This window comes from Scyliorhinus canicula, chromosome 18, assembly GCF_902713615.1.
Source record: "Scyliorhinus canicula chromosome 18, sScyCan1.1, whole genome shotgun sequence".
In the NCBI taxonomy this organism is placed as follows: domain Eukaryota; kingdom Metazoa; phylum Chordata; class Chondrichthyes; order Carcharhiniformes; family Scyliorhinidae; genus Scyliorhinus; species Scyliorhinus canicula.
In genome coordinates, this window is record NC_052163.1 from 79,478,031 (window position 1) to 79,500,774 (window position 22,744).

At 44.5% G+C, this 22,744-nt stretch overlaps 1 protein-coding gene across 1 annotated transcript in view; it reads right to left on the minus strand.

Moving 5' to 3' along the window:
• Positions 1-17,279, minus strand: part of LOC119952924 (deleted in malignant brain tumors 1 protein-like) — a 31,073-nt gene extending 13,794 nt beyond the window's left edge. Inside the window, exons 1-5 of the mRNA XM_038776555.1 lie at positions 17,220-17,279; positions 17,038-17,128; positions 16,800-16,943; positions 14,169-14,387; positions 9,063-9,374 (exon numbers count right to left, since the gene is read on the minus strand). Coding sequence (XP_038632483.1) covers positions 9,063-9,374; positions 14,169-14,387; positions 16,800-16,943; positions 17,038-17,128; positions 17,220-17,279 — 826 coding nt within the window. The remainder of the gene's footprint in view (positions 1-9,062; positions 9,375-14,168; positions 14,388-16,799; positions 16,944-17,037; positions 17,129-17,219) is intronic.
• Between the last annotated feature and the right edge of the window lie 5,465 nt (positions 17,280-22,744).

The following is a 22,744-nucleotide window of genomic DNA, read 5'->3' on the forward strand; positions in this document are numbered from 1 at the left end:
CACCTCCTCCAGAACTGGTCCCAATGTCCCAAAAATCTGAACCCCTTCCTTTGCACCATCTCTCAAGCCACGCATTCATCCTACCTATTCTTTCATTTCTATTCGGACTACCACATGGCTGGTAGCAATCCTGAGATTACTACCTCTGAGGTCTGACTTTGGCAGCTAACTCCCTAAATTCTGCTTGTAGGACCTCATCCCGTTTTTTACCTATGTCATTGGTGCCTATATGCACCACGACAACTGGATGATCACCCTCCCCCTTCAGAATGTTCTGCAGCCTATCTGAGACATCCCTGACCCGTGCACCTGGGAGGCAACATACCATTCAGGAGTCTCGTTTTTGACCACAGAACCACCTATCAACTCCCCTTTCAATTGAGTCCCCTATGACTATAGCCATTCCACTATTTTTCTGCCCTTCTGTACAGCAGAGCCAGCCATGGTGCCATGAACCTGGCTACTGCTGCCTTCTTCTGGTGAGCCATCTCCGCCAACAGTATCCAAAACGGTATACCTGTTTTGGAGGCAGATCGCCGCAGGGGTCACCTGCACTGCCTTCCTGCTTTTTCGCTGCCTTTTGGTCACCTATTCCCTTTCTCCCTCAGCAATCCTAATCTGCGGTGTGACCAATTCGCTAAACATGCTATCCACGACCTCCTCAGCATCGGGGATCCTCCAAAGTGAGTCCATTCACAGCTCCAAAACTTTAATGTGGTCTAACAAGAGCTGCAGCTGGACACACGTCCCACACGTGAAGGTGTCAGGGACATCAGCCACGCCCCCGAGCTCCCACATTGAGCAAGAGGAACATAACACGGGTGCGAGATCTCCTGCCATTTTTAATCTTAAACTTAACTTAATCAAACTATAACATCAAATAATAGATAAATGAAAAGGAAAAAAAGAAGAAAAATTGTTACCAATCACATGATAAAAAGAAATAGAAATAGAAAAAATCTTATCAACACACCACAATCTTGTTTTTTGGTTAGAGGAGGAGGGCGGGTGGGAAACACTACACGTGCCGTGTAGTGTAGGTCAGACTGGAAGGTTTTGTGTGACGTGTCAAATGAAGAAAGAGACTTTTAGAGGCTCCTGGTTCAGGAGGAAATTTGTGATCTTGTCGCCTTGGCAACTGGAGGCACCAGTTCAATTTGCCCGAATTGGCAGAGCACATTGGGTGTTGTCAAGCGGAGGAAATTGCCAAGATAGAGCAGTGAGAGCATAAAAGGATTTGAAAACAAGGGGGAGAATTTTATGAATGAGATATTACTGAAATATAATGTAGGCCAGTGAGCTCATCGGAAATGGATGAGTTGCTCTTGGTAGCAGGTACGCCATGGGCTCCTGCCATTTTTAATCTTAAGCTTAACTTAATCAAACTATAACATCAAATAATAGGTAAATGAAAAGGAAAAAAAGAAGAAAAATTGTTACCAATCACATGATAAAAAGAAATAGAAATAGAAAAAATTTTATCAACACACCACTTTTAATGAGCTCAATGGTTAAAAAGGCAAAAATCAGATAAACCGGCTTGGAACTGCAATCATCAATACTACACGTAACGGAGCGAACGATCAGGAGTTCAGCAGCAGATTAGATAAATGTGAGGTCAGGCGATGTTATGGAGGTGGAAACAGACAGTCTTAGGGACGGTATGGATATGTGGAAGGAAATTCCCCTCGGAGTGAAATATCACATCAATGTTGCAAGATATCTGCTTCAAGCTTGGAGAGACCTTCAGTAGAGGAATGGAGTCAGAGACAAGGGAATGAACGTGATGGGGAGAAAGGCCAAAGGGTTTGGTCCCCACAATAATAGGTTGTGGCAATATTCTGCTCAGACATTATTGAATGTCGGATTTAAATTCTGACAGTTTGTAGAGATTGGAGAGGACAAGAGATGTATAGCTGAGGGAGAGTTCGATGCCGTGAGTGTACAGGTAGAAAGTGAGGCGGTGCTTTCGGATGATGTCACTGGAAGGCAGCATATAAATAGGAGGGGGTGAGGCATGGATCCCTGAGCCACACCAGAATGAATAGCGAGCCAGCAGAAAGAGAAACCATTTAATTTGCTGAAGCCATATTTCCCTTGTTATGATTGGATACATGAGAATGAAACTAGATGAGCTCAGTCCCAACCAGCCAAACTGCGGTGGACAGCAGCCGGGTCAGCATTCAATGCTGATCTTTGTCAAAGACTACAAAATGTCGAGAAGGGAGTGTTAACCTTTGTCACAGTCACCTGGATTTCCCATTTGCCGCTTCAGTCACAGCTGCTTTCATATTGTGGTCGTGTTGGAAATGTGATTCAAGCAATTCTAACATACATCGTCCACAAAGATGAGCATTATTTGGGAAGCGCCAACACATTCAAGCACTTTGGAGAGGAGATGTAACTTGATGATGGGTCAGTAATTTGTGAGGAGGGAGGGTGTCAATTGTTATTTGAGGAGGGGGGGGGGGTAGTCAAGCAGATCTGAAGGAGAGGATAGAAACTGGAAAGATCATCGTTGATATTATCAGCTAACTGAGAAGACAGGAAGCGAAGTCGGATGCCGATAGATCAGAGAAAATAGGGTCCAGAGAAAACAAGATCGATCCCATCGACCACATAGAGGTCCACGAGTGCCGGAGTAAGAATTTGCAGAAACTGGAAAGGAAACTGAGAGGATTTGCATATGAGGAGAGACTGAGTCGAGTGGGACTATACACATTGGAATTTAGAACAGTGAGGGGAGATCTTATAGAAACATAGAAAATTATGAAGGGAATACATAACATAGAAGCAGGGAGGTTGCTTCCACTGGTGGGTGAAACTAGAACTAAGTGTCATAGCCTCAAAATAAGGGGGAGCTAATTTAGGATTGAGTTAAGGAGGAACTTCTTCATCCAAAGGGGTGTGAATCTGTAGAATTCGCTGCCCAGTGAAGCAGTTGAGGCTACCTCGTTGAATGTTTTAAGGCAAAGATACGTTTTTGAACAGTAACGGAATTAAGGGTTATTGGAGCAGGCGGGAAAGTGGAGCTGAGTCCATAAAACGATCAGCCATGATTCTGAATGGCATAGCAGGCTCGAGGGGCCACATAGCCTACTTCTGCTCCGCGTTCTTATGAAATACGAATTCTGGGTTTTGACATGCGGATCCACAAAGTAGATGAAGCCAAGTGAGTTATAGTTAGGGAGGAAGGAAGCATGGGAGACTGAATTTGAGATTGAAAACGGTGTCAAGAATTTATGTTACTTATTGCTGGTTCGAGGACGGATGAAGCAGGGTAGAGCAGTTTCCTGGGATGGTTTGTAGTGGAGCTCTCCTCTGATCCCATGTAACTTCACCTTTTGGACCAGTCTACCATAAGATACCTTGTCGAATGCTTTATTGAAGTACTGCCTTTCCCTCATCTATCATCTTTGTCACTTCCTCAAAAAGCTCGATCAAATTAGTGAGGCATGACCTCCCCTTCACAAAACCATGCTGTCCATCACTAATAAGTGCATTTGTTTCCAAGTGTGAGCAAATCCTATCTCTAAGAATCAGTGTCCCTACCACTGACAGAAGGCTCACCATCCTATAATTTCCTGGATTATCCCTGCTGTCTTTCTGAAACAATGGAACAACATCGGCTACTCTCCTGTCCTCTAGAACTTCACCTGGAGCCAATGAGGATAAAAAGATTACTGTCAAGGCCCGAGCAATTTCCTCCCTGGATAGGATTTGAATGGTGGGCAGCTTCAGCGATGGACAAAAAATCCTGATGATGCTTTGGCAGTACGGTAGCACAGTGGATAGCACTGTTGCTACCCAGCTCCAGGGTTCGATTCCTGGCTTGTGTCACTGTCTGTGTGCTGTCTGCACATTCTCCCTGTGTCTGCATGGGTTTCCTCCGGGTGCTCCGGTTTCCTCCTACAAGTCCTGAAAGATGTGCTATTAGGTAATTTGGACATTCTGAATTCTCCCTCTGTGTACCTGAAAAGGCGCCGGAATCTGGCGACTCAGGGCTTTTCACAGTACCTTCAGTGCAATGTTAATGTAAGCCTACTTGTGACAGTAAATATTATTATGTGACCTAGTCTCAAGTTGATATCACAAGAGATTTCATAAGATGTCACTGCCCCTTTCTCATTTCAATACTTCTCCACTTTACGCCTTACTTAGAACAGAGAACATAACAGCGTAGTATAGGCCCTTCGGCCCTCGATGTTGCGCCGTCCTGTGAAACACCTCTAAAGCTCATCTACACTATTCCCTTATCGTCCATATGCCTATCCAATGACATTTGAATGCGTTTAGTGTTGGCGAGTCCACTACTGTTGCAGGCAGGGTATTCCACGCCCTAACCACTTCTGCTTCATAAAACAGAATGTAGACTTACAGGTATTATCCCTGTTCATCTGTATTCCAAAATGCTGTATGTAAACATAGAGCAATCGTCTGGGGTTATATTGACCATAAACTTATAATGGATTAAACAAATGTTCATTGTTTCACTGATCCTTTTCCTGTTGAATGGACTAAATCTGCCTTTGCAGTAATTTGAGTAAATCTGGAAATGTAAGAGCTGTGAAGAAGGCCTATTGTGTGCTAGCGTTCATTAGCAGAGGGATTGAATTTAAGAGCCGTGAGGTGATGATGCAGCTGTACAAAACCTTGGTCAGGCCACATTTGGAGATTTACCAGGATGTTGCCTGGAATGGAGAGTAGGTCATACGAGGAAAGGTTGAGGGTGCTAGGCCTTTTCTCATTAGAACGGAGAAGGATGAGGGGCAACTTGATAGAGGTTTATAAGATTATTAGGGGAATAGATAGAGTAGACAGTCAGAGACTTTTTCCCCGGGTGGAACACACCATTACAAGGGGACATAAATTTAAGATAAATGGTGGAAGATATAGAGGGGATGTCAGAGGTAGGTTCCTTACCCAGAGAGTAGTGGGGGCATGGAATGCACTGCCTGTGGAAGTAGTTGAGTCGGAAACGTTAGGGACCTTCAAGCGGCTATTGGATAGGTACATGGATTAGGGTAGAATAATGGAGTGTAGGTTAACTTCTTAAGGGCAGCACGGTAGCATTGTGGATAGCACAATTGCTTCACAGCTCCAGGGTCCCAAGTTCGATTTTGACTTGGGTCTGTGTGGAGTCTGCACATCCTCCCCGTGACAGCGTGGGTTTCCTCCGGGTACTCCGGTTTCCTCCCACAGTCCAAAGATGTGCAGGTTGGATGGATTGGCCATGAAAAATTGTCCAAAATTCTATGATTAACCTAGGACCAAAGTTCGGCGCAACATCGTGGGCCGAAGGGCCTGTTCTGTGCTGTATTTCTCTATCTATCTATCTATCTATAAACTCCATCTGCCATTTCTCCGCCCAAAACCCCAAACGATCGAAATCCTGCTTTATCCTCTGACAGTCCTCATCGCTATCCGTAATTCCACCAACCTTTGCGTTGTCTGCAAACTTACTAATCAGACCAGTTACATTTTCCTCCAAATCATTTATATATACTACGAGCAGCAAAGGTCCCAGCACTGATCCCTGCGGAACACCACTCGTCACAGCCCTCCAATCAGAAAAGCACCCTTCCATTGCTACTGTCTGCCTTCTATGACCTCGCCAGTTCTTCATCCATCTTGCCAGCTCACCTCTGAACCAGAATATTGTACCAGTCTGCCATGAGAAACCTTGTCAAAGGATTTACTGAAGTCCATTCAGACAACATCCACTGCCCTATCTGCATCAATTATCTTTGTGACGTCCTCAAAAAGCTCTATCAAGTTAGTGAGACACAACGTCCCCTTCACAAAACCATGCCGACTCTTGCTAATATGCCCATTGGCATCCAAATGGGAGCAGATCCTGTCTCGACGAACTCTCTCCAGTAATTTCCCTATCACTGACGTAAGGCTCACCGGCCTGTAGTTCCCTGGATTATCTTTGCCCCCCTTCTTAAACAACGAAACAACATTGGCTATTGTCTGTCCTCCGGGACATCACCTGAAGACATTGAGGATCCAAAGATTTCTGTCAAGGCCTCAGCAATTTCCTCTCTCACCTCCATCAGTATTCTGGGGTAGATCCCGTCAGGCCCTGGGGACTTATCTATCGTAATATTTTTCAAGATGCCCAACACCCCGTCTTTTTGGATCTCAATGTGACCCAGGCTGTCTACACATCCTTCTCCAGACGCAATATCCACCAATCTCTTGTCTTTGGTGAACACTGATGCAAAGTATTCATTTAGTACCTTGCCCATTTCCTCTGGCTCCACACATAGATTCCCTTGCATGTCCTTCAGTGGGCCCACCCTTTCCCTGGATACCCTCTTGCTTTTTATGTACATGTAAAGAGCCTTGGGATTTTCCTTAACCCTATTTGCCAATGACTTCTCGTGACCCCTTTTAGCCCTCCTGACTCCTTCCTACTTTCCTTATATTCCACACAGGCTTTGTCTGTTCCCAGCCTTCTAGCCCTGAATAATGCCTCCTTTTTCTTTTTGACAAGACCTACAATATCTCTCATTATCCAAGGTTCCCGCAATTTGCTGTATTTATCCATCTTCTGCACAGGAACATGCCGGTCCTGAATTCCTTTTAACTGACTTTGAAAGCCTCCCACATGTCAGATGTTGATTTACCCTCAAACATCCACCCCCAATCTATGTTCTTCAGTTCCTGCCTCATATTGTTATACTTATACTACCCCCAATTTCGCACATTCACCCCAGGACCACTCTTATCCTTGTCCACCAGCACTTTCAAACCTACTAAATTGTGATCACTGTTCCCGAAATGCTCCCTACTGAAACCTCTGCCACCAGGCCGGGCTCATTCCCCAATACCAGGTCCAGTATTGCCCCTTCCCTAGTTGGACGATCTACATATTGTTTTAAGAAGCCTTCCTGGATGCTCCTTGCAAACACAGCCCCGACCAAGCCCCCAGCACTAACTGAGTCCCAGTCAATATTGGGGAAGTTAACGTGTCCCATCACAACAACCCTGCTGCTTTTACTCCTTTCCAAAATATGTCTACCTATCTGCTCCTCTATCTCTTGCTGGCTGTTGAGTGTCCTATAGTAAACCACCAACATTGTGACTGCACCCTTCTTATTCCTGATCTCTACCCACATTGCCTCGCTGCCCTCTGAGGTTTCCTCTTGCAGTACAGCTGTGATATTCTCCCCAACCAGTAGCACAACTCCTCCACCCCTACTACATCACCCTCTATCCCACCTGAAACATTTAAATCCTGGAATGTTTAGCTGCCAATCCTGTCGTTCCCTCAACCCGGTCTCTGTAATGGCAGAAACATCATAGTTCCAAGTACGAATCCAAGCTCTAAGTTCATCTTCCTTACCTGTTATACTTCTTGCATTAATACATATGCACTTCAGGCCACCAATCCTGCTGTTTTCAGCAACATATCTCTGTCTGCTCTTCCTCAGAGCCATACTGGCCCTATTCCCTAGTTCTCCCTCAATTTTTTCACCTTCTGACCTATTGCTCCGGTATCCACCCCCTGCCATACTAGTTTAAACCCTCCTCTGAGACACATGCAAACCTCGTGGCCATGATATTTATGATTCTCCAGTTTAGGTCCTTATGCGGACCACACCTGCCCCGGAAGATCTCCCAGTGGTCCAGATAATGGAAACCCTACCTCCTACACCAGCTGTTTAGCCACATATTTAGCTGCTCGATCTTCCTATTTCTAGTCTCACTGGCACATGGCACAGGGAGTAATCCCGAGATTACAACCCTAGAGGTCCTGTCATTTAACTTTCTGCTGAGCTCCCTGAACTCCTGCTGCAGGACCTCATGCCCCTTCCTGCCTATGGTATTAGTACCAATATGTACAACAACCTCTGCCTGTTTGCCCTCCCCCTTCAGGATGCCCGCTACCCGTTCAGAGACATCCTGGACCCTGGCACCAGGGAGGCAACATAACATCCTGGAGTTTCTTTCACGTCCACAGAAGTGCATATCTGTGCCTCTGACTATAGAGTCCCCTATAACTATTGCTCTTCTGCGCTTTGACCCTCCCCGTTGAACATCAGAGCCAGCCGTGGTGCCATGGCTCTGTCTTCTGCTGTTTTCCCCTGATAGGCTATTCTCCCCAACAGTATCCAAAGCGGTATACCTGCTCGAGAGGGGGACAACCAGAGGGGATTCCTGAACTGACTGCCTGCCCCTTCTGCAGGTCACCCATCTCTCTGCCTACACCTTGGGTGTGACCGCATCTCTATAACACTTATCTATGATGCTTTCCGCCACCTGCATGCTCCTAAGTGCATACAATTGCTGCTCCAACTGAATCACGCACTCTGTGAGGAGCTGCCATTGGGTACACTTACTGCAGATGTAGTCGACCGGAACACTGGAAGTGTCACAGATCTGCCACATCTCACAGTTGGAGCACTGCACCCCGCTGAGAGTTATTTAAGCACTAGAACATAGAACATAGAGAAATACAGCACAAAACAGGCCCTTCAGCCCACGATGTTGTGCCGAACTTTTGTCCTAGGTTAATCATAGAATTTTGGCCACTAAGGGCAATTTATCATGGCCAATCCACCCAACCTGCACATCTTTGGACTGTGGGAGGAAACCAGAGCACCCGGAGGAAACCCACGTACACACGGGGAGGATGTGCAAACTCCGCACAGACAGTGACCCAAGCTGAAATCGAACCTGGGACCCTGGAGCTGTGAAGCAATTGTGCTATCCACAATGCTGCCGTGCTGCCGTTAAGAACAAATTAATCTACACTCCATTATTGTACCATAATCTAGTTAATTAATTTCAAATAAACACTTGAATTATTGTAAGATTGAGTTGCAATTAACTAGATGGCCCTGACGCTAGATGATTATTACTGTAAAATTATACTAAATACCGAATGTGCAATAGAAAGTCGCTGTTGCCCCATTCTACTCGTGCCCTCTTTCTCTGCACTCACTCCCAGTTAAAAAGCCAGTCTGAGGAACCAGTGACCAAGATTCTACCATTTCTCAGCAGATTAGTAATTTCTGTTATGTTTCTGTGAAAGTGAAATGTTTAATCACCTGAACACAAAACCCCCACGGCGGTGCTGTCAGTGAGGGTTGAGTTGAATGTGAATGAGTTGCAGTTGTAGAGATGCGATTCATTTCCTTTACACTGGACTTCATTCACCCACACTGGCCCTTCACCCTCTCCGTACTTTGAGGAGTTAGAAGCTGCTATCGCGGAGCCGCAGTCCAGCTGTCTGCAGACCACGTCAGCATCATTCAGGTCCCAGAGGCTGTCCTGCACTCTGCCCCAGCTGCCCTTCTTAATCTCCACTCGCCCATCACACCGACTTTCCCCATTCGTCAATCTTAGCGGCCAACTTCCATCTGCAAAAAGAAACGAATTGAAAACAATTGTGAATTTGAAGTAAAACAGTAAACTGCAATTTAATAACTCCCCGACAATGATTAATTTCAATGATGAAAGATGCTGTGATAGTTGGCAAAAAGTCTCTGGGAAATTCCCTCCAGCATTTATTGTTCAGTAATTTACACTTATGAAAGATATTTGCGGACATTTGTTATAAATATTGGGCAGAGTAAAATCTGTCGGGAAATAAATAAACCCGTATCCACCACTGACCATATCCGTCATTTCCGCAAATCACCCCTTCAAAATAGTTCTAAAAACAATCAGGCTCACTGTTGCAGTTGTCTGATAACTCAAACAAGACGACTTATATTGTTTTCCATTTCTTTCCGAACTTGCAATTTAAAACTGTTGTGTGTTTTGTACAAAGAACCTCAGAGATTAATCAGCTACCTTGAAGAAACAGTATCCCAGATTCACCTGAATGGTTCATAGAATCTCTACAGTGCTCTACCTTAATAATCTTTATTGTTACAAGTTTCAATAACACTGCAATGAAATTGCTGTGAAAAGCCCTCATCGCCATATTCCAGCGCCTGCTCGGGTACACAGAGGGAGAATTTGGAATGTCCACTTTGTCTTACAGCACGTCTTTCGGGACTTCGGGAGGACCCAGAGTGCCCGGAGGAAATCCATGCAGACACGGGGAGAACGTGCAGACTCCGCACAGACAGTGACCCAAGCCAGGAGTCAAACCTGGGACCCTGGAGCTGTGAAGCTACTGTGCCGTAACTGCCCCTAACATGTTCATCGTTCGACACTAAGGGAATATTTAGCAAGGTCAATCCACATGTTTGGACTGTGGGAAGAAACCGGAGCACCCGGAGGAAACCCAGGCAGACAAGGAAAGAAAGGGAGAAAGTGCAAATACAGACAGTGAGCCAAAGCCGGAATTGAATTCTGCCGCCTGTCACTGAAAGGGCTAAATTAGAGGAGAATTTGCCTTACAAGGCAGAACAACAAAATCAAAGAAAAATACACTGCAAAAAGAGGCCCTTCAGCCCACTGAATCTGCACTGCCCAAGAATGGCACCTGGCCTGCCTGCCTAATCCCATTTGCCAGCACTTGTTCCATAGCCTCAAATCCAGGTACTTTTTAAAGTGTAAGGGGACCTGCCTCTGCCACCCTCCTAGGCAGTGTGTTCCAGACGTCACTACCCTCTGGTTGAAAAGGTTTCCCTCAAATCCCCAAAACACTGCGCCCCTCACCTTGAACTTGTGTCCCCTCCTAACTGACCCCTCAGCTAAGGAAACAGGTGTTCCCTATTCACCCTGTCCCCTCAAACTTGTAGACATTTGAGTTAAAATGTATTCAGGTTGATTCAAGAAAGGAGTTTAAAATGTTAAAAACAATTAGTAGTGCAAACATAGGAAATATACTCGGAGAATTTCATAACAAGGAGATGGTAATTAATTAATTCTATAGGTGTGACATTGCTGTTGGGTTGCAATGTATTTTCCTCCCCATTTTCCTTTCAGAATTTGAGTGTGGGTCGTCCTCACCGATTGCACCGATGACTTGCTTGAAGCACGTTCTCCTCCAATGCTGTTCGAGTGGGATTTCCAGAGTTTGGAACCGTTGTAAATAACAGACAGACATATCTACTGCCAACTGTACAGGATGGAAAGGATTCCAACGGATTGTCTTGTCCTGAGTCAAAATGAAATTGTTGAGTATTGTTTGCAGCTGCATCCACCGAGGCAAATGGGGATCATTGAAAAATCAGCAGCATCTGACCTGCTCTGTTTGCCAAGGCATTGATGCAACTTGTGAATGTTGAATTTCTGGTCAATAATGACACATGTTTTGATAGTGAACAGAACAAAGGCCAATTCCTGTCAAGAGAAGGTGCTTAAATGTATTAATTTTTAAGGTGGTTATTATTTCATTCTTATTTGGCGTGAACGTAATTAGCACAGTGGGCTAAACAGCTGGCTTGTAATGCACAACAATGCCAGCAGTGCGGGTTCAATTCCTGTACTGGCCTCCCTGAACAGGTGCCGGAATGTAGCAACTAGGGCTTTTTACAGTGACTTCATTGAAGCCTACTTGTGACAACAAGCGATTGTTACAATTTGTCAAGATGATGTTCAGATCTTGCTGCAAGTGGGGGTGGATTATCTTCTTCTCAGAGGAATGGTGAATGGAGCTGAATATTATGCAATCACCAGCAAATATCACCCACCTCTGGTCTTAGGATGGAGGTAGGGCAGATTATGAAACAGCTGAAATATTTGAATTTCGAGCTGTATTTAAGAAGCACCTTGTAACAGAAAGGAAAATGGAAATCTGGAATCTCTACACTTGTTCCCCAAGATAACCGTTTTGTTTAATGAGGTGGAGCGAATCAAAATTTGGTTAATAGATTTTGTCAGATAAAGTTTTCATATGACATGGTTCAAAGACAGACAAACTGAGTTAAGTCTCCATCAAGCCGAATCAAATTGAATAGCTGAATCTTCAATAGCTGTTGGATGCCGTATTCTTGTCAATGTGGACATATTCCACATCATGTCAGATATAAGGAGAACACTGCAGGGATTCAAAATACAGAATTCCAAACTTCTCCTCGGCTGATTGCACCAAAAAAGTGCTGGATTACAGCCATCCCATAATACTCTGGAATCCAGTAATTGTCCTTGGGCAGAAAGGGTCAAAGTCTGTTACATTGTCTGTGGCTGTCAACTTCCCTGGTTATGATTAAACAATCCTAAATATTAAAAAAAGTCTCCACAGATTCTGTATTTGCATTTTCTATTCTATCTCAATGCAACCGTAACCTTTCATGAGTTTGGAACCTTTCATTACCTGAAAGTAAGCGCACAGGAAAAGCAGGCAGTAAAGAAGGCAAGTTATATGTTGGCCTTCATAGCGACAGGATTTGAGTATAAAAACAGAGATGTTTTATTGCGATTGTATAGGGCATTGTGGAGGCTACTCCTGGGGTATTGTGTGCAGTTTTGGTGTCCTTTACTGAGGAAGGATGTTCTTGCTATGGAAGTAGGTCAGTGAAGGTTTACCAGGTGGATTCCTTGGATAGCAGGACTGTCATATGAGGAGAGACTCAGTTGAATAGGATTATATTAATTGCAGTTTAGAAGAGTGGGAGGGGATCTCATAGAAACATATAAAATTCTAACAGGATTAGACAGGGTGGATTCAGAAAGAATGTTCCCGAAAGTGAGGGAGTCCAGAATTAGAGTTTATAGTTTGAGGATAAGGTGAAAATCCTTCAGGACTGAGGTGACAAGAAATTTCTTCACCCGGAGAGTGGGGAATCTATGGAATTCGACTACAGAAAGTACTTGAGGCCAAAATGTTTTGTAATTTCAAGAAGAAATTACATATAGCTCTTGGGGCAAACGGGATCCAGGGATATGGGAGGGGGAGGGGTGATTGGAGTATTGAACTTGATGATCAGCCATGATCATAAAAAGGGCTGAGCAGACTCGAAGGGTTGAATGGACTTCTGTGTTTCGATGTGTCTGCCTGAAAGGTTAAGAAAAACGTCACTGCTGGCTCACAGCGCCAAAGACTCAGGTTTGATTCTGGTCTTGGGTGACTGTCAGTGTGGAGTTTGCACGTTCACTTCGTGACTGCAGGGGTTTCCTACATATGCTCCAGTTTCTTTCTGTGCAGGTTAGGTGGATTGGCCATGCTAAATTGCCCCTTAGTCTCCAAAGCTGTTCAGGCTAGGTGGGGTTGCGGGATAGGGCAGGGGAGTGGGCTGAGGAAGCGTGTTTGTTCAAAGGGTTGACTTGATGGGCCGAATCATCTCCTTCTGCACTGTTGGAATTCTATGTTTCTTTGTATCAGTGAGTCGCGAGGCTTTCAATCGGCCAATTATACCAATATTTGTTTAATCAACATAACCAATTGTTAACGAGTTGGTGTTGAATACATGAATCTCCTGTCCATGAACTGTGTGAATTGGCAACGAGATAGCGCAGGATTATTGAGTTGAGGAAAGGTTGGAGAGTCAGAGGTGACCTGATCAAAACTTTTAAGATCCTGAGGGGTATTGACAGGACGGACGTGGAGAGGATGTTTCCTCTTCTGGGAGAATCTAGAACTAGCGATCTTTGTTTCGAAATAACGGTTCACTCATTTAATTCAGAGATTAGGAGATTTTCTTCTCTCAGAAAGTTGGGAGTCTCTGGAACTCTCTTCTGCAAAGGCAGTTGAAGTAGAATCTTTGATTTTTGTTAAACTGGGCTAGATAGATTCTTGATTAACAAGGAGATGAAATGTTATGTGACAGGCAGTAATGTGGGGTTGAGCTTACAATTAGATCAACCAGGATCTTATTGAATGGCAGAGCAGGCTCGATGGGCCGAGTGGCCTACTACTGCTTCTAACTATTATATGTGTATGTATGTTACATAAATGTTCCAGATAAACTCGTTTTCGGTGTCAGCGATAAAAATGGGTACATTGCTGCATGTTCTACAAGAACATTTCAAGATCAAAATTCATTAATTTACAAATAGTTGTGGATAATCTGCGTTGTTAGACCAGATGTAGAAGAATAATAGTGAAATAGGAGAAATTTAGATCTGGTCATGTTGGGAAGAGAAGCACAATGCTGCTTCCTCCTTCAGTTTTGTTAATATTCAGGAAGAAGCAGGTTTTCTTTCAGTAAGTTATTACTCACTGGAGCAAATCACCCTGACATCACTCCTGCGGATACACCCGTGTTGAGTTACTGCAGAAAGAGGACAATCCATCAGACTTGTCTCGTTGCCTTTACATTCAAACCGATTCCACCGTATAGGCCCAGTGCCCTCTCCAAACTGAACCTCTCGGGTCACGGGCACTGCAACCCCACAGCCAAGCTGGGCACAGACCACGTTGGCGTTATTCAAATCCCAATGACGGTCACACACTGTTTCCCAGTTTCCAGCAGACGGAATCTCCAGTCTGCCTGAACATCGGGACTTCCCACCTTCCAGCCGAGCATTTCTGGGGGCTGAAGAAGAATAAATCATAAGGTGCAAATTATTTATGAATTAATATCCATGATGTGGAGATGCCGGCGTTGGACTGGGGTGAGCACAGTAAGAAGTCTTACAACACCAGGTTAAAGTCCAACAGGTTTGTTTCAAACACGAGCTTTCGGAGCACGGCTCCTTCACCTGAAGAAGGAGCCGTGCTCCGAAAGCTCGTGTTTGAAACAAACCTGTTGGACTTTAACCTGGTGTTGTAAGACTTCTTACTATGAATTAATAGGCATCTGATCATTCATACTTTTCCACGATTAGTCTAAGTTTCACTCGTTTTGAGTTAGATAACAATTATCCACTCCCACTCTACTCCCATTTCTCCGTAAGTAAATGACTAAATGCTCCTGGATAATATCACTTTATTTAAATCATGTTTTCTCGTGGCAGTCAGTGTGACCTAGCGTACACAATTTCTGCCATTTCCCCTAAGCGACACATTGATTCTTCTAAAATGACCAGGGATCTCATGAACGGACAGATCGTTCACATCAGGTCCAAGCAGTTTTCCATATTCACTTCCTGATATGAGCGAGCCCTGTGCAATGTGACTTCACGAGACGATGACCAAAGTAACAATGATAGTGAGATGGAGAAGACCAGCAGGTTGCCCCTCTCTGCACTCTCATTCCCAGTCCTCATCGTGTCATGGCCCAAGTAATCCCGAAACATTTCCACTTCTCCAGAACCCCATAAAAACTTTATCCCTCAGGAGTCCTTTGCCCTTGAAAACTGGAATCGGAGATTCTCCATTTGAACATTGCTGCCCTCCAACTCCAGGGATTATTACCCATTATCAGTGCTGTCCTGAATATTGCTTTGGGGATTATAAAAAGTCATTGACTTCACGTTAACTCTTTCTCTCCACAGCTGCGGCTTGGCCAAATGCATATTCTGTTTGCATGATCAGCAGGTTCCATTTGCTTTCAAATGCCCCACATATCCTGGCTTTCCTGAAACATTGAACCTTAGATTCATCAAATCCTGTTGCTAAACGTTGGGTGTTGCCGGCCTAGATCCAATTGTCCATAAGGTACTCCGCAGAATGTTCTTAATTTCTCACTCACTTCCCTATCCCAATATTATTGACTGAGGCAGTGTTTACTTTCCGTGCAAAAAGCAGATAGTTTACCTTATACCAATACTCGCTTTTCTGACCATTGAGCTCAATGTAAAAGAACTCTGGAGAGTAGATGAAACGTGGCTATTTTTCGTATCGCCCAATGTAAAATAAAGATATGGAAATTATCTAACTGTCTTTCCCTCATTAAAGCTGCGCTTTGAATTCTCCCATTCCATTCGCGGGATGTAATTGTTAATGGTCAGCAGGATGTCCTGTGGTGACTATGTAGAACGGTTCTAATATAATCATGTTCATAGTTATATGTTTCTATGCTGCGGGGATATTGGGTTTAAATTTATCTCCTGGAAATGTATTGCTCACTGCCCTTGTCATTGAAAGAAGGTTTGGGGCCTTTTGCTACCTTGTTATCCTTGAGCTTTAGTTGAGGCCGGTTCACTCGTCCCCATGTGTTAGATTTCGGAGGGAATGGAGAGTTCTGATGCAATTACATCGTGGTGGAAATTATATTGAAGGAGAGAATGGTTACAGCACAGAAGAAGGCCATTCGGCTATTGTGCCCGTCTCTACAGGAACCAGTTAACTCGTCATCAATCCGCCGCCTTTTCTTATCCATGCAACATCTCCTCTTCAATCCCCTATTTTATTGTGTTTTGATGGTCATGAATGAATCTAACTCTCGCACATCCTCAGGTCATGCTTGTGAATATAAAGAGAGTAAATTTAATGGACAGTAAACATGAAGTGTTGGTGTGGAGTAATTGGTTAGATTACAAAACATTGTTCTGTATTTTTCTCACAAATTCCAGTAAATAGTGATAGCTTCATCAACTGGAGATAATATTAGAGATCATTAAGCAGGATATACAAATGGAGTTCGGTTATTCGAGGATTTATTGAGATCTCTCGGTACCGGGTGCAATTGCTCCCCAAACAAAAGATCCCTCAGGGAAGATGCAGCCAATGGCCAGCCCAGTCAGTGTGTGAAACTGACTCTGCTCTGATCAAACTATTTCACTTTGAGAGGAAAGTGAACATTGCGTCTGTCAGTACTGTTTGACCATCCTGTCTGTAATGTAACAGAACTGAAAGGAATTTCCGAATGGGCACCTCAGCCAATGTCAGTACCGAATGGATCATTGACGGGAAATTCTGTATTTTCAACATGAAAGTGATGGAAACACTGTTAGAGCGCCTCCTCTCTTTCAAGGTGGGAATGATTCTAATCTGCCGCTATTTTGAGCCGGTTGGATAATATTTGTCGGTAACCGGTTTGTTTCCAGAATTATTGGATTCTTACCTGAACAGATTACTGCAACGTCCCGCTGGTGTCCGCAGTCCTTTGGACCAATAACAGGTCCCGATCCTTGTCCAAAGTGAGAGTGAAGCGGCGTTTCCATCGCAAAGCCACAGTCCAGCATCTTACAAACCACTTCCGCATTCACTGACGACCAGAACAAGCGATAATTGCAAACTGTGCGGCAGATTCCTTTCCAGCAAATCTCCAGTCTCCCCCCACAGAGACTACTTCCATTCACCAGTTTTGGTTTGGTACTTCCTGGGATATTTCAATAAACAGAGAGGACTTGTCAGTTTCTGTAATGTCACCAGGAATCCGATTTCCCTCACCTTTTGAGATCAGATATCACACGTTAAACAATGAACCATATTGTGGTCCACATATGTGGGAAATTGTTGATTTTATCAACATCAATCTTACCGTCATGTCTCTTGTCCGGAGGATAGTTCCGTTCATTTTCTCGCTGTCAAAGTTGAACATTTAATCGAGAAACGACAACATGATGGGCACCGAGATGGTCAAATGCTGATGAATTTAAATCAAATTGTCACAAGGAGAGGTCGTGTCTATTTGTTATGAGCAAATTATTTGTGTATCTCACGCAATCCCCGAATTCCCAGGGGCGTTTAAAGAGAATCAGGAAATGTGTAGAAATCAGATTTTATCAAACTCAACGGGAAGACGGATAAAAATCGGAAAACATTCGATGGATTATATGAGATTTCCCGGTCCAACAGATATCCAACTTTTCCGGGTCCGAGATATCTGTGTATTTACTGGAAGAGGTTTGTTGTAAATTAGAAAACCGGGAAATTAACCTTCATTCACAAAAACCCATGAAGACTTTTTGTCATCAAACATCAATGTTGGTGCAGCAATGTCCCACTTTAAACAATCTGAGGAAAACACCATTTAATCCGTTGTGATGGTAACTGGAAGAACTATGGGCCAGGATTGCAGAGGAATTAATTTCCCGCTCTTTCTGAAGCACTTCCCTGGGATAATGCGCATTGACTGAAACAGTTTGATGTTTTTCTTCCCGGGATTCAGGTCTTCTTCAGATTCAATAGGAATCAAATTATAAAAGGAATGGGCGATTCAGGCAGTGGTTGGACCTCACTCTGCCCCCCCCCCCCCCCCCCCCCGTGCTGCCCACAGTAAAGGAGGGGCCCCAGTTGGATCTTACTCTGCACCATCCCCCGTGCTGCCCACAGTAACGGCGGGGCCATTCCCCGGGCCCGCCTGGGGCTCAGAAACCTCCCCCCCCCCCCCCCCCCGCCAAGTCTCACATTGACAATCTGTCCAAATGGCAATGCTGAGGGCAAGCGCTGTGCGCAGGCGCATAGCCGGCAGGATGGCGCATGCCCGGCAGCGGCCGCTGGCTTTGTGAATGGAGGTTTGGAATGGTGACGGGGACATTTCCCGCGCTTCAGCTCTATAACTGCGGCTTCAGGAGAAATCACAAAGGAAATTTGTTCTGTCCGGATTGGAAATGTAAAGAGGATGAGAAGAAAGGGAAAGATTTTCACCGGAACAGATAACGCCGGAATCATAGGCGTGTGGGAATATATTAAATGAGCCCGAATAACATTCCCGCAGAGCGCTCTCCTTCCCGGTACACCCAAAATTTCCTCTCTTCTCGAATCCGCTGCCTTCTCCAAAATGAGCCCTGCCCGGTGCAGCGATCGCGGTCCCGCAGCCCCGCTCCCGACAAACAACATCGGCGTCCCGCAGGTCCCAGTTACGATGATGTACAGTCTGCCACTGTCCATCGTAAAGAATCTCCACTCTCCCAGCGCACCGACTGCCCCCATTCACCAGTCTCAGCATCTCCGTCTCTGTAAAATATCAGAAACACCATCAGGAGTTCCGCTGGATGAAACCGGCAGCCTGTCAGCACCTGTCCCAGTTCACAATGCAGGGCAGGACTCAGTGCCAACATTGCACTGTGTCCAGTCTCCCAATACAATCCAGAGGAAACATGAAACATGGTCAAAGTGAATAATTAATAAATGGTGTAAAGGAGCAGGGACCGGGATCAGAGGGGAGTCTCCACTATCACAGCTGCTCCAACTGGATCCTGGCAATTCAGCTCAGAATATATTTGAATTTGCAGAGGTCGGAAAATGAGCTCGGGAACAATGACAAAAGAGAAAATGCTGGAAAATGATCTGGGGAGCACGGTGGCACAGTGGTTGGCACTGCTGCCTCACAGCTTCAGGAATCTGAGTTCAATTCTGACCTCAGATGACTGCCTGTGTAGTTTGCATATTCTTCCCGTCTCTGCGTCTCTGTGCGAGTTTCGTTGGGGTCCTCCCGTTCCTCCCAACAGACCAAAGCTGTGCAGATCAGGTGGATTGGCCTTGCTAAATTGCCCCTTAATTTTCAATTAAGTGGCGTTACGGAGGAAGGATGGGAGATTGGACCTAGATACTGTGCTCTTTCAGAGGGCCGGTGCAGACTGGATGGGCCGAATGGCCTCCTTCTTCTCTGGAGGGTTTCTACGATTCAAGACAGAATGAATCTCTCAAAGAACAAAGAAGAGCAAAGAAACGTACAGCACAGGAACAGGCCCTTCGGCCCTCTCAGCCTGCGCCCACCATGCTGCCCGTCTAAACTAAAATCTTCTACACTTCCAGGGTCCGTACCCCTCTATTTCCATCCTATTCATATTTTGTCAAGATGCTCCTTAAACGTCACTATGGTCCCTACTTCCACCACCTCCTCCTCTATCAGGTCGCCACTCAACCTCCTTCGTTCCAGTGAGAACAAACCAAGTGTTTTCAACCTCCCCTCATAGCTAATGCCCTACATATCAGGCAACATCCTGGTAAATCTCTTCTGCACCCTCTCAAAAGCCTCCATATCGTGCTGGTAGTGTGGCGACCAGAACTGAACACTGTACACCAAGTGTGGTCTAACTAAGGTTCTGTACAGCTGCAACGTGACTTGCCAATTTTTATACTCAATGCCCCGGGCAATGAAGTGGGGTTGCCGGCATTGGACTGGGGTGAGCACAGTAAGAAGTCTTACAACACCAGGTTAAAGTCCAACAGGTTTATTTCAAACACTAGCTTTCGAAGCACTGCTCCTTCCTCAGGTGAATCAAGTCAATGAAGGCAATCATACCATATGCCTTCTTGCCTACCATCTCCACCTGTGTTGCCCCTTTCAGTGACCTGTGGACCTGTACACATAGAGATCTCTGACTATCAATACTCTTGAGGGTTCTATATATTGTATATTCCCTACCTGTATTCGATCTTCCAAAATGCATTACCTGTTAGCTGCATTTAAAGATCTTCAAAACGATTCCAGTCCTAATTGGTAAACCATAATCAAAACCATACTGAGATTTTCGACCAATCACCATAGTTAATGGCTGGAGCAGAGCAGAGAGATAGCAGTCAATATGAAAATGAAGGGCGATGACCTGATGCTAGATTCTGACTGTTCCCAGCTCTGCCTGAAAAGATACGTTGAGAATTAGAGTTCAGCGAAAATAAAAATGAATTAAACTGTCAGAAAAATACGATAATTTCGGAAAGGTGCCAGAATTTATCCAAATTGATTTCACAAACACACACTGCCAACTGGGTAAAGTGTACCGGTGAATCAGTGGTCTTCAGACCCTGTGTACTACCTCGGTGAATTGGCCCTGAGAAGGATTTGGTTATCTTCTCCTTCTTTGAATCGAGCCGCAAATTGTTACCATCTGGTGGAAACCGATAAATTATAAAAACAATAATAAACATTTCCAAGTGGCCAACGCAAAGGAATCGCATGAGAAACTTTAATGTTTTAAGAAGTTTACTGTAACACTGGTTTATGGGGATAGGGTGGGAGTGTGGGCTTGGGTCGGGTGCTCTTTCCAAGAGCCGGTGCAGACTCAATGGGCCGAATGGCCTCCTTCTACATTGTAAATTCTATGATTCTGTGATGAAATCAAATTAACTACGACCAACAACACGCAATCTCCAACCAATACTCTGCAGTACAGAAACAAAATCGTATTAGTGTCTTAAAACCCCACATCCCGGTTCCAGGACATGACCCGTCATTGGTCCATCAGTAGCCTTGTATTAAAAGTCCCCAATGTCTCCAATCGATGCAATAGACTATCTTCTTCCTGTCGCGCCATGGCGAATCTTGCTGTGAATCAATATGTTCCTGGTGTGTGGATTCTCTTGGAACCTGTCCTCACCGACTTCCTTTTATCCCTTTTGATGTTCGATCAATTGTTCTCTCACCAAATGGATAAACTCTGTTGTTTTTGTCCAAATACATTTAGTATGTTGAACTGTCCCCAATCCACCTGATGCTGCTGTGTTGCAGAAACTCCTGGTCTCTTTCTATCCGCTACATTATCCAAAACACACAATGCTGTGTTTAATTGTTGTCGCTCTCTCAGGTGATACTGTTCCTCCCAGTTAACACTGTCTCGTTCTATACTCTAGTGATATAATATTGATAATGGGACATTGATTCCTGTCTTTAGCTGTGTCGTCCTAGAATTGCTGCACAATATCCTATTTCCTGACCACATGTCCCTCTGTCATGTAAATAGAATATGGCTTGTTCGCAGTCTTGAGCCAGCTAATAGTCAGCGCCACAAATGTTCCCATTTTCTTGCAACCCATTGAGAGACCAGAGAGAATAAACTTTCAGTATTTTCCCCCAAACCTTTACAATCTCAACACTTGTTAGGATTCTTGAATCGATCCAGTCTTTTCTCACTCGGCTCCTGCTTATATTTTTCACCCCCTCACCGTACATGTGAATCATTGTTACATTTCCAATATTGCTCCGGTGTTTTTACAATTAATTGAATGTTTCAAGAAAAAAACCATCCACCCTCCCTGTGTGTATAACTGAGGTTGGCCAATTCCTTCCGGAGTGACCAACGCCGCTCACACAAAATTAATGACAAAATCTCCCAACCGAGATTCACATGTTCACCCAATCCTCGGCCTATTCTCTTTTTAACGAATTCATTGTTCGGTCATTATTCTGTCTCTGCCTTTACTCTGTCTTTGTTTTCCCATTGCTCTGCTCTGCTCCTCGTATTTCCATTTCCTTGTATTTCCATATTGTCTTAAATACTTCCTTGTATTTCCGAACCGGTTCTCGTTGTTGTTTTGGACACATTTTCAATCCATTACTTAGTGAACCCTTGTCCAAATCACCACTCTATGTGTGGATATTAAATTTACTGTTGTCAATCTCTGGTGGTCTGTTGTTAACCTCATTAAACTTCAGCTGATTCTAATTCTGCTCCTGGGACCCTGTCCGTCACAGTTTCACTCACTCACAGCGGCTGCTCTCATTGAGCTGCAGGGGTTCCCAATGCCCAATGCCTTAAATGTTCTTCTGCTTGGTGCCAAGATGTAACGTTACTTAAAAAAGTTAGACACCAGCCGAATTGTTTTTGCATTTTGCTGCAACAAAGAGCGAAATAATAAATATCGACAAAACTAAAATGAGTTGAAATAAAATGGAATAAATCAGAGATGCTGCAGCCAGAAATTTAACTTCTGAACGAGGAAGGGGAACTCAAAGTTAAACGCGGGGGTGATTGAGGGATTGCAACATTGTGTCATTCTTACTGTTTGATTCAACTTTTCAAATCCGATTTGAACAACTTATGAAGTTCAATGAGTTCTGGTGGATGTTTCATCTCAACAACATATTCATTCCAGTTTAAAACCAGCGCTAAAATACCGGACAGAACCAATCCAGGCTCTGTGCGGTAATAGGATTATCAGTAACTTGGAATAATGTGTCGCTACCCCCGCAGCTAGTGCCTCAATAAACGTGATCATAGTTAAAGAATAACCAAACTCAAAAATACCGAACACTTGAGAGACCAGGGAAATTGATTTGATCACAATCTGTCAAGACAAATGTGCAAGGGAATTTTAGATTTGTTGCAAATAGTGACCAGA